General features: G+C 45.0%; 1 protein-coding gene across 2 annotated transcripts in view; it reads left to right on the top strand.

Moving 5' to 3' along the window:
- Window positions 1–964: 964 nt before the first annotated feature.
- The window catches only part of Evl (Enah/Vasp-like), a 146,674-nt gene continuing 130,844 nt past the window's right edge, over window positions 965–16,794 (top strand). Inside the window, exon 1 of one of the 2 annotated variants that reach the window (XM_057782845.1) lies at window positions 965–1,464. Coding sequence is in view for 1 of the 2 variants with exons in the window: in XM_057782844.1 (XP_057638827.1) it covers window positions 1,460–1,464 (5 nt within the window). In the remaining variant the exon portion in view is untranslated. The remainder of the gene's footprint in view (window positions 1,465–16,794) is intronic. The other variant, XM_057782844.1, reaches the window with a different exon arrangement.

Genomic DNA, 16,794 nt, shown 5'->3' with positions numbered 1-16,794 from the left:
GCAGCAGGGAAGACACCCGATCTGGAGATCAGTACAAATACAGGAAGGGCACCAATAAGCCAGGCTGGAATCAAAGGATGCACCAACTAGGGCTAAGCTTGTCTCTCCTGGACACACCTGGGCCGCTTTCGGGTGACCTGAGGCTCGAACATCCGTCATTCTTAGGATGTGACAAGGCTCTTCTGTAACAAACAGACCAATCTGGACCCCAGGAAGACTGGAACAAATGAGGTTAGGACGGCTATAACCTCAGGCACTGAGGAATCCAGTAGATTGCTGTCTTTCAGCTTATAGTGCTCTGTGAATGCCCTGGAAAGCCCGTACAATAGGTCGCCAGGTGCCACTTGTCACCCTCCCCGCTCAGCCTTGCCTCCCAAATCACGCCTTTGGTCCTACACCTCTCCACCTACCCTTCCCTCTAGCTCCGCCCCACCGGGCCCGACTTGCTTCAGGTCTACCCGCTCCCAGGCTCACGACCCTCCAGGGTTTCGGCGGAGCTCCACCCAGTTTCTCCCTACTAACTCTTTCCTCATAGCATCTCCTTGTTCCTGCGGGGCCACCCGATTGCGCCCACCGCTCTGCCCCTTGGTCAGGCCCTGATCGCCAAGTCCTGTCTCTAGACACCCTCACCTTGCAGTTCAGCCCTGCCCCTCTGAGCCCTAGGTCACGTCCACTACCCCGCCTCCTAGACTCAAGACCCCAAAGCTTTCCTGCTCAAGTTGGCACCAGTCTTTCTCTTGGACACAGGGTCTCACCACTTAGCCCTGACTGCCCTAGAACTCAGTAAGTTAACCTGTTCCTCTAAGTTGCCGTTTTGCCTTTGGATCCCAGGCCCCGCCCCCTGCCCCGCCCCCAGACCCGATTGCCCACCTACCCTATCCGCAAAGCTTCGCCCCGCCCCTCTGGACTTGGGCCACGCCTCTGACCCGCCCCCTTGCGCTCCGCCTTCCTAGAGGCGCGGACCGTGGATCCCCGCGCCTTTTGTGTGGAGCTTCGCTGCCGCGCGCGCCCATTCCCTCAGCCGCTGCCGACCGAGGGGCGTCGGCGCGCGCAGTCCCCACAGCGGGAGGAGGGGCGCCCCGCGTGCACCCCACACCCCATCCGCCGGCCGCCGCCCCGAGTCTCTGACGGGCGCGCGCCCGCTCGCTCCCGCCCGCGAGACCCCGCCGCTCGCCCCCTCCCCCGGCCCGTCGGCGGGCGGCACGCGCACGCGCCGGCTCGGGCACGCGCGCCCGCCAAGATGGCAGGGGCAGGGGCCCAGCTGTCAGTCGCCGCCGCCGCCGCAGCCGCCGTGCTGCCCCGCAGCTAGCGGCCCGGACGCCCGCCGGAGAAGATGAGCCCCCGCCGCCGCCTGCAGCCCAGCCAGACGCGGAGCCGCCGCGCCCGGGGCCGGCTGCCTCGCTAGCGCCCCGTCGCGCCGCGCCTTCACCCCCGGCCCCGCGCCCGCCCGGCAGCCACGATGAGGTGAGTCGCGGCCGCGAGCGCGGCGAGGCCGAGAGCTCGGGGCTTGGGGGGCGGGGTGCCCGAGCATCGAGATGGCCCCGGAGCTCCAAGCCGGCGCCCCAAGCTCCCGAAGACGCGCAGGCCGCGGGGTCCACGGGAGGCCGCGCCCGCCCTGCGGTGGTGTCTTCCCACCGAGCGCGCCGCGCCGCTGCCGCCGTCCTGCACACTTTGCCATCGGTAGCTGTCCGCCCTCAGGGTGCTCTCCTCTTCACCTTTCTTTTATGACCTGCCCCTTTTCTCTTGCAAACCTGCCATCCTGTGTAACCCCAAAAGGTATGGCTACTGATTCAGCCAGTGAGCCTCGTCAACACCCAGAAACTCGCGTGCGCTCTTCGTTCGCAGCACCCACCCTTCTCCAGGTTAACCATACCCAGATTTCTGGGGTGGTGGAAGTAGTGGTGTATGCTGGTTTTTGTTTTTGTTTTTTTCTGTGCAGTTTTATTTTCTAAACTCATCTTCCTTTTATCTGTATTGTGAACTGTATATAAATCGAATAATGCACTATGTAATTTTGTGTCTGGCTTCTTTCTTCAAAGGTATTTCTGAAGTTCATCCATCGTGTTTCTGTCATCTCTGGCCATACATAGGGTAGATGGTCCACAGTTTAATTCAGTCTACTACTGTTAGTGGACTTTTGAATTGTTTGTAGCTTTTGGCTACTAACGCTGCAGTGTATGTGCCTGTGTACTTCCTAACGCTTGTATTTTCTTGAGTATGTATTATGCCTACCCACAAGTAGATTTTTTGGGGGGAGGGGTTGACTTTTTTTGAGACAGGGTTTCTCTGTGTAGCCCCAGCTGTCCTGGAACTCACTCTATAGACCCAGCTGGTCTTGAATGCAGAGATCTGCCTGCCTCTGCCTCCCAAGTGCTGGGATTAACTGGTGCACACCACCACCGCCCTGCTAGATTCTTTTTTAAACATAAAAACATCCATATCGTCTGCTGTAGTGGATAGAGCAGAATTTCCAAAGTGGTGGTACCAGTTTACACCAGTAAGCATTAATAGCTCTTGTTTAAAATACTTGACAAGCCTTGCTAGTGTCTGCCTGATTTTTTAGCCATTCTGGTGAGCGTGAAGTGACAGTCCATCAGAGTTTTAATTTGCAGTTTCCTGTTGACTAACGAGGCTGATTGTCTTTTTATGTTTGCTTGGCATCTCTTGTAAAGTGCCTATTTACTGTCCGGTTTTGCTTGAGGGGTTTACTTGTTTTTTCCTAATTTGTAGGGTTTCTTTTCCTAAGTGAAGAAGATAGGTTGTTGACTTCTTGCAGAAATCTCAATGTTTTGCTTCTCACATGAAATGATATTGTTCACCTGGAACTGAAGTATGAATATGGGATTGAATTGAATATGAAGTAGGGATTATATTTCATTTTTACCTCGCATCATTTAGTCCTCATTGTTTATCAAGGTCATCTTTTCCTCAACTGCATTGCTGCCTTTGTCATCTTCTATCTGGAGAACATTTTTTTTTTCCCCAAGACAGGGTTTCTCTGTGTAACTTTGGCTGTCTTGGAACCTGCCCTGTAGACCAGGCTGGCGTCAAACTCACAGAGTTTCGCCTGTCTCTGCCTCCTGAGTTGAAGAGCATCTTTTAGTGTCTGTCTGTCTGTTTCAGTGTAGATATCAGGCTAGGAGCCTTGCACTGAGCGATATCTGCAGCTCTTGTTTGTTGGACTTTTGTATCTTTTATGTATATATGTGCATACATGTTTGTGTGTGAGGGCACACATAAGTCTGAGGTTGGCATTGGGCGTCTTCCTCCATTGCTCTCCAACTTATTCATTGAGGCAGGGGCTGTCAGTTGAACATACAACTGGCCAGTATGGGTAAGATTCACTAACCATCCTCTTGGTCCTGTCTCCTTCTAACAGCTGGAATTGCAAGGAGGATGCCACAGCTACACAACTTTTATAAGGGTTAATATATATATATATATATCCATATATATATGGATAGACCTTCCTCATGTTTGCTTAGCAAGCGATTTATCCTTAGAACCACCTCCTGAGCTTTAATCGTTGTGTTTTTGAGACAGGGTCTTGTTCTATAGCTCAGGCTGCTTAGGAACACAGTAGCCCAGACTTGCCTAGAACTCACCATCTTCCTGTCTGCTAAGATTCCTTTTTTTTTGGTTTTTCGAGACAGGGTTTCTCTGTGGTTTTGGAGCCTGTCCTGGAACTAGCTCTTATAGACCAGGCTGGTCTGGAACTCACAGAGATCCGCCTGCCTCTGCCTCCCAAGTGCTGGGATTAAAGGCGTACGCCACCACCGCCCGGCGGTCTTTAGTCGTTTTTTGTGTGTGTTTAGCTAACAGCAGGTTGCTGTTAGATTTTGTTTGAAAATGCTTTATTCACTTTTTTTATGGTTCATAAACAATTTTATTGAGATGTAACTCGTACCACAAAGGTCGTCGGTTTTTAGAATATCCACAGAGCTGTGCAATCATTACTTCCCTTCCACTTTAAAAGAATATTTTCATTAATTAGCTGCAGAACTCAGGACTTCATCAAGCATTTGAAAGCTGTCTTGTAGTCTGACTTGATTTTTCCTGTTGAGAAGTCACTGGTTATGTTGTTGTTCCTTTTGATAGTCTTGATCTGTCTGCTTCTTGTTTTTTGATTTATTTTTAGTTTTGAGATAGGTGCTCACACCGTAGTCCAGGCTAATTTCAACTTCATGGCTGTGTTTGGTCTCTTAAATGCTGGTATTCCAAGCCTGAGCTGCTATACCTGGCTCTGCTTTTCAAGTGTTCTCTTTGCCTTTGGTTATCAGTAATTTCACTAGGCGCGCTCCTTCCCTCCCACTCCATCCACCCCCCCTCTCTGTCTTTCAGTCTCTCTGTCACTCTGTCTCTCTCTCTGTGTCTGTCTCTCGTTTGATCTCTCACTCTCTCTTTCTGATGAAATCTAGTCTGGCCCACACTGGCCTTAAGCTTGAGATCTTCCCACCTCAGCCTTCCAAGTGCTGTGATGGCAAGTGTGCAACAGTGCTCAGTCTCAATCTCTTGTGTGTTTTTATCTTTATAGTTAGGTTCTTATGGTTTTTGTTTTTTTCTTTTTCTTATTTTTTGAAATAGGGTCTCACTGTAACTCTGGATGTCCTGGAACTCACTATGTAGAGCAAACTGGCCCCAAACTCACAGAGATCTGCCTGCCTCTGCTTCCAAGTGCTGGTCTTATGGCCTCTTGAATCTATGGATTTGTGTCTTTCATTAGCTTTCCGTGCATCCGCCATTAGGGCTGCTTTTACCTATTTTCTCTTACATTTGCTTCTAGGACTGCAGTTGTTTATGTGGGTTATTTTATAGATATCTGTTTCTCTTTCCTTCTTTACCCTTTGTATTTATTTCTCCATTCTTCATTCTGGAGTTCTCTTCATTTATCTCTCTTCTGTTTTTTAGTAGAAGCTGTTATTGAAATTATCCATTGTATTCTTAAGTTCAGTCACATCTTTCAAATCACAATCTTACCACCTTTTATAATTTCTAGTTATCTACTTAACTTTTCAGCCTTGTCTTTTATCTCTCTGAATACACAATTTTGTCTGTGTTGATACATTTTCAGGGTCTTTTTCTGCTGATTTTCATGCATATTGTTTTTGCTCCTTGTGAGCCTAATTCTTTTTTGTTTTGTTTTGTTTTTCTGAGACGGGGTTTCTCTGTGTAGCCCTAGCTGTCCTGGTACTCACTGTGTAGACCAGGCTGGCCTTGAACTCAGAGGTCCATCTGCCTCTACCTCTGCCTCCTTAGTGCTGGGGTTAAAGGCGTGGGCTACTGCTGCCCACTGCTCAGGTGAGTTCTAGCCAAGGATCACCTGTCCAGAGGTGGCACTGCCCTTGGTGGTCTGGGTCCCTCTACATCAATCTTTAATAAAGAAAATGCCCCCACAGACTTGCCTACAGGCCAGCCTAATGGAGGCAGTTCCTCTACCGAGATTCTCTCTTTCCAGGTGACTCAGTTTGTGTCAAGTTGATGAACTGCATAAGTACCTTCTCAGTCTCTGGCAAGCCCTCCCACAGTGGCTCTAAGTAAGCATTGCTATCTTTTGCCTCTGGTGTTTGTGTCTCTGTTCAGCTAAGAGATTCTTCTGATTTACTTAGTCTACAGTCATCAGACATAAAAGTCCTTGGTTTTTGCATTTTCCTGGAACAGTCTGAGTCAAAATTCAGTTCTGGAGACTTATGCTGCCGGGTAATGGAAGCTGTCGAGAATAGTAACAGCCATTTGCTTGTGTTTTGTCCCAGCTGCGTTCATTTGTTTCTTTTTGTTAAATGCTTTGGGGCTTCTTTTTTCTGTCCCCAAATGTGAACTCCTCGTAATATGTAATCAATTTAAAAAGTGACATTTCAGCTCAGTAATGCAAGTCAAGTATTGGTAGGTAGGGAGTGTGAGTCTCCTGCTTCAGGCTCGTTTATTTCTCCTGTGTGGCTTCTTTAGTTGTTGATGACTTAGTAAAAGGTCTTGAAGAGACTGCAGTATTTGACCAGAAATAGTACAAGTCCCAGTTTCGCTCACTGGGTCCAGTAAGACGGCAGCTATAGAAATTTGAGTTCTTAAAATTACTTCCAGGATGAGTTGTTCATTCTCTTATTCTTTTTCCTCCTTACATTTAATTTTAATATGGTTTTAAATTAGTTTAATTTGGTTCATTGTCGAAAAAAATATTGATAGCTGGGCATCTATAACGTTTATATTTACTTGGAAGTATTTGACTTTTGCAAATAGTAGACGAGACCAGGGATCCTTTTGCCTGTAGTTAAGTGTTGATTTGATTTGGCTATTTGTAACTATAGGAAAACACACCGTCTCTCCTCCACTTTCACATCATGGTGATCAGCAGAAAGGAGCCAGGTGGCATGCACCTGCGGTGCCCAGGAGGCTGATGTAGGAGGATCATTTGAGCAAAGGAGTTTGAAGCTAAATTGGACAACATAGTGAGACTCCTATCTTAAAAATAAAACAATTTACAAAAAAGAAATTGAAGACTTTTGTGACCTCAAAGGTGTGATTTCCTCCACTCTGCAAGAGTAGAAACTAGCTGAGTCTCCTCCAGTTTCATTCAGTTCTTTTTCATTTAGTTGGATTTGATTTTCTGAGACACAGTCTTCCTATGCGACCAAGGCTGACCTGGAACTCTGTGTTTCTCAAACTGTCTTCAAGTTTACAATCATCTTGCCTCTACCTCCTGAGTATTAGAACTTTTGTAGTTCACTCCTGATAACTGTCTGTGTCAACTCCCACAGGCCAAGGACAAAGTTCTCAAGACTGCCCAGCAAATAGTTACCATACCTGAAAGAGTTACGGGAATTTACAGGGTTCTTTTTGTGCCTATTGCCAAAATCCAAAGGTGTATGACGGTAGCTGTAGTGTCTGGTGAAGTGAGGGTCCTATAATCCCTACACAGCATACCTGCCTCTGTCAGGGCCAGCTGTGTATGTAGAAGGCATGGCTAGTCTAGCATATGGGCAGGTCTGTGTGTGTTGGGAAGATCTCATGTGACCCAGAGCTCTGTGCCAGTTGCGTGTTGTGTAGAATGCTGATTACAGTAGAGCATAGTATAAGATGCACAGACACCCCGGCAAACAGGCCTTGTTCATTCACTGTCACCGACCTTCTCTTGCTAGCATGGCCAGGCCAAGTACCTTTCTGAACTTACTGCTCTAGGTCGAGGGTAGTAGGAAAGAGCTTTCCAGATGTTTGTGCCCTCATGGTAAGATTCGTTTTAGAGGATATGGGTAATTATCAGGATCTCTCTCTCTGTTTGTATATGTATGTGTGTATGTGTGTATGTATGTATTTCTAGGTTCCTGGTTTAGGGCTGATGTCGTTTTGCCTGTGGACAGTGATTTTAAGTTGGACAGTAGCATTCTGTTATTAAACTGTCACTTCTGGCATGTAGTTAAATGGGAGAGTGCTTGCTACGCTTATGAGAGGCCCTGGATTCTACAGTGTAGTTAGCACTACACAATCAATCAAAAGTCAGATCAGTCTGTTAGTAGATCAATCAGAGGGTCACAAAGTATTGTCACTAAATTGTGCTTGTTTTGTTTGATTTAATCTACATTTTTATTTTGCGCATCTACTTTTAAAGACACAAGACATTGAGACTTAGGGTTTTGTTTGTTTGTTTGTTTGCTTGTTTTTTTATATTTATTTATTATGTATACAATATTCTTCCTGTGTGTATGCCTGAAGGCCAGAAGAGGGCACCAGACCTCATTACAGATGGTTATGAGCCACCATGTGGTTGCTGGGAATTGAACTCAGGACCTTTGGAAGAACAGGCAATGCTCTTAACCGCTGAGCCATCTCTCCAGCCCTGTTTGCTTGTTTTTTTTTTTTGTGTGTGTGTGTTTTGTTTCTTTGGGAAAGGGGTTCTTTGTGTATCTCTGGCTGTCCTGTAACTCACTCTGTAGACCAGGCTGACCTTGAATTCACAGAGATCTGCCTACCTCTGCCTCCCTGAGTGCTGGGATTAAAAGTGTGTGCCACCATCGTCCAGTGAGATTTAGTTTTTATAATTATATACAGTCTAATGAAAACAAATCAATAGTGTTTCCTTTGGGATTTTCTTCTCTAAGGGGAATCTGTATACAACAGTTTGAAAAACCCTACAATAGTCCCTGTACTTGATGAAGAGACTCTTGAGTTGTGAGCAAGTCCTAAATGCTGCACTAAGATCCATAGTAGCTTAGAACAGAGCACCTCCAGTGCATGACCTTAGACCCCCTGAAATAGTCAGAAGTAGAGATTTCTTCTTCGTTAGCCTAAGAGAATCACTCCACTGAAGTCTTTTTCTAGTGGAACATTTTTCTTACTTTAAAAAGTCATTAGAAAAGGTTGGCAGTGGATCTGTTATCTACTGCATGACATTGAATAAGCCTGGTGTGGAGGATTGTTTGTCAGCCATCTTACCACTGACAAACCATTTCCTTCACTTCCTTAAATATTCTGTGGGACGTTTGGAGTAGCTGCAGTTCATCACACAACACTCTGTGAGTTACCAGAGCCCAGGCTAGAGCACCTGTCTTTCCAGCTTCATCATTGTAAGTAACATTGTGATGAATATCTGTGTGCACCTCTGATTATGTCCTCAAGGGAAGTTAGCAACTGGATTGCTGGGACCAAAGAGGATAAACATTTTAAGGCCTGTCTGTATACAACCAGGATGTTAAATCTAAAGATAGAGCTAGGGAAAGCAATTTTAACCCTGGAGGTTTAAGTTAGAAGTTCTCCCTCAAAGGAAGGGCATTAGTGATGTTGAAAGGGACATCAGAGAAGCATCTGTTTGTACGTGATGATGGTGGACGGTTAATGCAGAGACCACAGCTGGCTGAAGTCCCGAGAATAAGTGACTGCAGTGCTTGGTCCTTAAGGGGACATCTATATCACACACACACACACACACACACACACACACACACTTCTTTTCTTTCTCTCTTCCTCTTTCTCTCTACCTCCCTCTTTCCCTCCCATCCCAAGCTCAGGGAACATCACAGAATGTAAGAGCCAGAATTAGGGAGGTGTGCTTTGAAATCATGTCTTCCGGGCCTGACATGGTTGATGCACTCTCAAACTCAACACCTCTGATGTGCTGCATAAAACCTGTAAAAATTTGGGTCCAACATTTCATCATGAAATGGGGAAGGGCTCATAAGAGCCCACCCCTCCCTCCCTCCCTGTGGGACAGCTGTGGTGGCTGGGGGAGGGCTTTCTTTTTCTTCATTGGTATAGCCACAGATATATTACCCATGCTTCTGTAGGCAGCCCTCTTACTGAGTCACATAGACACAAAACAGGAAAGTAGGATAGCTTGCTGTGAAGAATGGTTCCAGGGTTTCGTTGTTTTAGTAGGATAATGAGGAGAGGGAGTGAAGAGGACTAAAACTCATTATATAAATGTATGAAGTAGTCAAATGCTTAAAAGTATTAAATCATAAAAAAGGGTGGGTTTGTGGAAGTAACATGTTTTGCACATGTTAGAGAAGGAACCTAGGCTTAGAATGGTGTAGTTTCACCTGTCTGCCAGTGGAGGGAGCCCTGTTTCCAATTCCTCTGTAGGTGTTAGCTATGAAGGCAGAGTCTCCTAATCTTTAGGGCTGTGTGAGTGAACACAGCTTTTTATTTATATTAATAAATTTGAGTTTAACTTATTCAATGTACTTTTAAGCAACCCTAGTTTAAGAGTCAGGTAGCCTTGGATTCTTCTCAGGCTGCTGCCTTTTAGCTAACTCATTGAACAACTAACTTCTTTGATCCTCTATTTTTAAATGAAATATAAATATGGTAGTCCTACTTCCCCAGGATTTTGTGACATCAAATGAGAACATATTCAAAGTTCTTAGCTGTGATATTTACCCTGTTCTATCACAATTTCTTCTGTGAAGAAGATAGTCCCTGGAAAATATGGAATGATTCTGAAAGTTTTGTCAGATCACAATATAATGTCCTCAGTGTGTGATAATTCGGGGGAAGAGGGAGTGTTAGAAACAGAAGTTGCTATTGGTTCTTCAATATTTATTAGTTTCCTTGTTTATTTGATTTCTATGTTGGGGATCAAACCCAGGTTTTGCACATCTTAGATCAACAGTCTGTCACTAAACTACATCCCTTATCCTTGGTTTGTTATTTTTTGTTGCATAGACTGACCTGAAATTCAAAATCCTCCTGCCTCAGCTTCCCAAGTACCAGGATTCCAGGTATGTGTCACCATGCCTGATAAATACTTCAGCTTTAAAAATGAGTCAGGGTCATGTTCTAGAAAAGTCACAAAAGGCAACTGTTAAAAGTAAAACAGGAGACCTTATTTCTGGGAAGAGAAGATAATGGTACCAGAAGGGCAGATTAAGAAAATACATATTACAGCAGAGCACATTTGACTCCTAAACTTAAAAAACAAACAAGACACCTGAGCCTCTTTGTCTGGACTGTGAGAAATGCTTTTGTATAGCTCTACACATGTCTTCTTTGCATCTTCCAGAGTCTACAGACAGTTGAGCTTATACAAGCTTGACTTGGGTGGTCTCTTCACACCTCCTCTGTCTTTTGCCCTATGACAGGTCTGCGTGGGCCTGGCCTTTAAAGGTTCTCTCCTGTAAACATGTGTGCCTTGCCTGAATACTGCAGCTTCTGGGGAACTGTGGTCATTGTTCTCATCAGCTGCTCTCTCAAAGAATCCTTAAGCAAGAAATATTCGGATGAACTAAACCACACAGTTGATCAAAGTCTTGTCGTTGTCACCTTGCTAATTCCTTAGCCTTCAAATCTAGACTTGGGGATTTAGCTCAGCATCCCTAGTTTTGGTCCCCAGGACCACCATAAGCCACTTCCCTGTAAAAAAAAATTTCAAAGCTTGAATGTCGCTTCCTTATGGAAGTAGTCCTTGCCCTGTATCCTACATGAAGAACCTTCCCTGTTTGTTGCCTGTGGACTGTCCTGTGTTTTCTCTTATGTATATGTTGCCTTGAACTCATAGAGGTCCACCTGCCTCTGCCTCCAGAGTGCTGGGATTAAAGGTGTGCGCCACCACCACCTGGCTGTGTATTTGTTTTTAATACTTAAGTTTGTCCTGTAACACCACGGGTTTTGGAAAAGGAGAAATTACACCCCTTTTGATATCTGTTGGACCTATAGGGCCTACCACTGTGCCTGGTACTTGGTAGATACTTTGTAAGTATTGACACTGACACAAACAACTAAAGTGGATGGCTTACCATGGCGTCATTCCAGTTGGCTTCCATCCGCCTAATTATGATATTGCAGACAGCCACGTCAATTGGTGGACATTGGCAGAGACGAAAGCTGTTTGCATTGTGCTTAGTGAGCTAACACATTGCTGGATAACAGTGCCTTTGTCTGTTGTCATACTGCTGCCATGAAGTATTTGTTTGATGACATGGTGGGTTTTTCCCGTTGTTTCCTTTGTAAGAACTGTCCCTCAAACTTTATTGTGTGTGGAAGTCATCAGTAGCAGAGGAAATGGCGTGTGTATGTTTCCAGAAGGTGATCCCAGGTCTCCCGCTCTACGGAGAGGGAGGGAGGGATCCTCATGTTTAAGGATTTAAGTTTTGTAGAAGACAGAGCAGATAGTCCAGCTCTCATATATTCTCCCCTGCTCAGTCCCCTCTGTTGCCATCTAGTGCATCAGTGCCAGGTTGCTGTTGAACTTTATCAGCTGAAGTCTGTGTTTATTCACAGTCCCTTCACTTTTCGCTTTGTGTGCTTTTTCTGTTTCTTAGGCTCCTCTTGATGGTGAAAGTTTCTCTGATTTTCATTTTCCTTTTTTTGGGGTGATTTATTTAAAAAGTTTTAATTACACATATATGTGTGTCCATGTTTGTGCACATGTGTGTGGGTGCCTGTGGAGGGAGGCCAGAGACACTGGATTAACTGGAGTTACAGAAGATTGTGAGCCACCTGACATGGCTGCTGAGATCCTCTGGAAGAGCGCACTGCACTCTTAACTGCTGAACCATCTCTTCAGCCCAGGCCTGTGCTGTCACCCACCGTGACTGCTTTGGAGGACTACTGGTGGGCTGTGTTGAATGATTCCTCTTCATTGGGTTTTGTCTGATGTTTTTTTCTGGTGATTAGCCTGGGATTTTAATTTTGTAGGAGAGGGAGCTGCATAATTGAAGTGCTGGTCTCATCGGTTAAACAGAGGGCGGGTACTAGACTGACAGTGTTGCTGACCTTGGTCACTTGCTGATGATGTCATATTCCTTGTTTCTTCTGATGGCGCAAGTCATAAACAATCCCACACCAGTTTGGAATTATGATTAATAGGGTGGTATTTATTTAAAGGGGAATAAACTTACAGATCACCGTCCCAGACAACAGCCCTCTCCGCAATTAGGAAGAAGTCTAGTCGCCGGAACCGGAGCAGGAAGTAAAAAGAGCGAAGAGGGAAGTAGCCGCTTTTTTAAAGGGAAAGAGACCACGCCCCAATGGGCTGGTATCTCAGCGGCTATTGGCTGGAGGAGCGGAAGGACCTCCCGCAACATTCTTCTCTGCTGTTTTTCTCTTTCCCCTCGGTGTTATTTTTCTCACAGTGACCAGATATCTCACAGAAACAATGCAAGGAAAGGAAACTTGTTTAGAACAGAAAAAAAAAAAAAAGATTATCAAGTGCACTGCAAGGTAGTGGCAGGCAGGGGGCCTTACAGGGACAGGGGGGTTCTTCATTTTCAAAGGGTTGTTTGTCCCATGCACATATAGAGAAGCTCATGGGGATGGGAGCATGTGGAGGCAGGGAGAGGGTCCTGGGGACAAGAAGAGGTCCTGGGGACAAGACACTGCCTTGCAGGCAGTGACCTGCTTCCAGCTTTGCCTTACCTCCTTAGTTTCCAGGACTCAATAGAGCACCAGCAGCTGAGGCCCAATGGACAAACACCAGTTTATCTTGTCCATAGTGTTTTGGGTGTGTTTCCCAAAACTGAACCGGAGACCACAGCTTATGTGAGAGGAGTATGGAAGGGGATATTACTCTAGTTACCCAGTCTTATAGGCACTGATATTTGAGAAGAAAGGGAAAAATAAGTATGTATTAGCTCCTACTCCACTTGTTAAAAGTAGTCCCCAGCACACTACCACCCGAGTCTGGTGACAGTCATTGGTAGATATCAAGAGGAGGGACTGCCATAGCATCTTACTGCGACCACAGCAGAGAACCCAGAAGTGGGCCCTTGTAAGCACTTGCGTATTATTCTTACTAAATAAAAAGTAAATATATTTCACTTTTCAATCCTCTCAGTCACTGCTTCTCAATCTTTAATTTTAGCCCATAAATTCTTTATACTCCTGGATTGAAGTCAGCCATTTTGTTTGATTCTTAATGCATGTGTTTCTGTGTGTGGTTTTATTCAGACATTCAAATCTCTGGTCCATCTGGAATTTAACAACTGCCTTGAGAGATAGATTCACCTTTACCCTTTCCAAATACTACCCAAATACTACTCCTTAGAAAGCCCATTTGCTCTCAGTGTTTAGAGTCCTGTTTTTTTGTTTGTTTGTTTGTTTGTTTGTTTTTGTTTTGTCACAGATAATCAATTGTACCTGTCTCTGGATTTACCATTCTGTTCTCCTGGTCTGTATTTATTTATCCCTGTGCTGATAGTAATAACTGATTTTTAATTAAAGAAGCTTTAAGTTGGTTTGAACTTTTTGTAGGGTTAGTACTATCATTATCATTGCTTTGGTAAGAATCCAGTAACTGTTTAGTCCATGAGGCTGGATATCTCACCTGGTCTTCAGCGTATTCTGGAATCCCAAAGAAGTAGGCTCCAATGTCAGCGAAGGAATGGACTTGTCAAGCAGATTGAAAGCAAGCTGGCAGAGAGGGCAAATTCCCTTCTTCCAAGTCCTTTATAAAGGCAGCCAGAAGAAGGTGTGGTCTAGATTAAAGTTCTGGATTCATTGTGTATCTTCCTACTTCAAAAGATCAGGATGAAAAGTGCATCTTCCCCACTTTAAATTATTTAATTAAGGAAAAAAATCCCTTATAGGTGTAAAACCCAGTTGCTTGGGTTTTAATTAATTCCAGATGTGGTCAAATTGACAACCAAGAATAGCTATCACAAGCCAACTCTTTAACTTGACACACAATTGTATCTCCATATGTCATGCTTAATTTCCAAATGAAAACAATGGCCAGATCATATTTGCACCCGTGGTGGTTTGAATATACCATATATATTTGAATGATTGATCATTAGGGTGCGGCAACTACTAGAGAAGGAGTAGAAGTGAAATGGGTGTGATCTTGCAGGAAATGTGTCACTTGGATAGGCTTTGAAGTTTCAAAAGCTCCCCCCCGCCAAAAAAAAAGTGGGCATGGTGTCCCACCCCTTTAGTCCCAGCGTTTCTGAGGCAGAAGCAGGCAGATCTCTGAATTCGAGGCCAGGCTGGTCTACACAGCTAGTTCCAGGACAGGGTTACAAAGAAAAGCCCTGTCTCCTAACAAAAGCCTAAACCAGGTCCAATGGCTCCCTCTTCCTGCTGCCTTCAGATCCATATATAGAACTCTCAGCTACCATGTGTGCCACTATGCTCCTTGCTTAAGGATAATGGACTAAACCTCTGAAAGTGTAAGCAAGCCCCAATTAACTGCTTTTTATAGGAGTTGCCATAGTCATGGTGTCTCTTCACAGCAATACACTAAGACAACACCTAACATGATATAACCACTGATATTCTCTTAATTGATGTTATATTACATGAAAAAGACATTGAGGAAAGAAAGCACAAATATCTGTACAAATAGTTTCTTAACAAATAGGACAGAAAAACTCATGTTAATTATAATCCATGTTTCTGGTCACATGACCTTAGTTGGTATTCATAACTATCTTTCTCTACTACCCATTCTATATTTTCTCCAACCTCAGCAAGCACCTCAAACAGGTGTTGACTCTTTTCCTGACAGGTCCGTGACCTTTGTCATCCTGCTTGGATTAGGTTGTTATGGTTTCCCATTGACTTTAATCGCAGGACATGATAGCACAAGAGATGCCTTAAAACAGTGTTTCTTAACCCTTTCATAGGGGTCACCTAAGACCATCAAAAACCACAGATATTTGCATTATGATTCCTAACATTAGCAAAATTATAGTTATGAAATAGCAACAAAAATAATTTTATGGTTGGGGTCACCACAACATGAGGAACTGTATTAAAGGGTCTAAACTTGAGGAAGATTGAGAACCACTCACTGCCCTAAAGGTTCTCCTGCAGTCTAGACATAATCTCTTTCTCCATAGGAGAATCAATCCAATTTACCTTTGGTAAGCTGGATCGATCACACCTCCTAACACTGTTATTTCTTTTTTAGCTTGTTGGCTTAAGGGCATCAGAAGCCCAAAGTGGCTGGTGGGTAGTCTGAACTTCCAGTTCAATAGGATGCTCATTGTGGCCCCTGGCAGGAACATTCCCCACTATATAACCAAAGCTTCTAGACCAGCAAAACTTAAGGTTGCAGGAACAGACAACAAAAACCTTTACAGTGGGTCACTAGGGGTGATAGTGAGTGGAACTATTCCTTTTTATACCCCTTGATTCCTGAACCTCTGGATCCTGACTATATATTGGACATTGATTCAAAGCATGTATCACCTTCTGAGAACTCTGCCTGAGCCCTCCAGGCAGCTGCCACCTAATTGACCATGTAACTGTGTCTTCAAAAGGCCATTTCATCTTTCTATCAGTCCAGCTACTTCAGGATGGTGGGGGTCATGAAAGACCAGTGGATTCAATGATCATGGGGCACTGTTTTACTTCTCTGGCTGTGAAGCAAGTTCCTTGGCCAGAAGCAGTACTGTGTGGAATACCATGCTGATAGATAAGGCATTCTGTAAGTCCATGATGGTAGTTTTGGCAGAAGCGTTATGTGCAGGAAAGGCAAATCCATAGCCAGAATGGCATCTACTCCAGTAGGGACAAAGCATCAGCCTTTCTACAGAAGTGGCTCAGTGTACTCAACCTGCCACCAGGTTGAGTGGTCACTGGCTGGTCACCTGGGAAATGGTGCCATATCTGGGGCTCAGTGTTGGTCTCTGCTGTTGGCAGATCTGGCACTCAGCAGCAGCTGTAGCCAGGTCAGCCTTGGTGAGTGGAATTCTGTGTTGTTCAGCCCATATATAACATCCATTGTTGAGGGAATACATTCTGCCAATAGCTTTGGGGTACCGGCCTTCAAGAGTGGCTTCTTGCCTGCAAATGTGATCTCTTAAAAGGAGAGAGAGAAGTTGTACATACACGCTCTCTTGGGTTGTGAAGACTGGAGTTAGGTAGCATGAAGCAGTGTGTGGCCTGTTCCCAACTCCCTCGATTCATGAATCTGTTCTCCCCAGTACCCCTCAATAAATTTATATATATCAATATGTATTTCTTTGTGGTTCTTGCTATTTCTGGTGCCCACATGAGCAGACTCCAAATGCCCCTACTGGGGCAAACTGCCCCACACAGCTTCACGGGGCTAGCTTAATAACCCCTGTCCACCCCACCTCACCCTTAACCCCCCTCCACCATGCCTGCCTTTGTTTATTGGCCTATTGGGCAATGACCGGAATGACTTGAGAAAGAGGCTGACTGTTCACAGAATGGGTCAGCTTTTTGGTGTATTGAATTCCTCCTCTGCTCATGTCACCATTTACACGGGACACAAGTATCTACACATCCTTTGTCCATTTGGAGAGATCCATCCACATACTTCTTCCCCAGATGTTTCTCACCAATGTTCCAATTACGCTCTTTCCTAGTCCCTGACCATCCAGCCAGTCCATTGGCTACAGC

The sequence above is a fragment of the Chionomys nivalis genome, chromosome 10 (assembly GCF_950005125.1).
Source record: "Chionomys nivalis chromosome 10, mChiNiv1.1, whole genome shotgun sequence".
Taxonomy (NCBI): domain Eukaryota; kingdom Metazoa; phylum Chordata; class Mammalia; order Rodentia; family Cricetidae; genus Chionomys; species Chionomys nivalis.
This window is presented reverse-complemented; position numbering and strand designations above follow the sequence as displayed.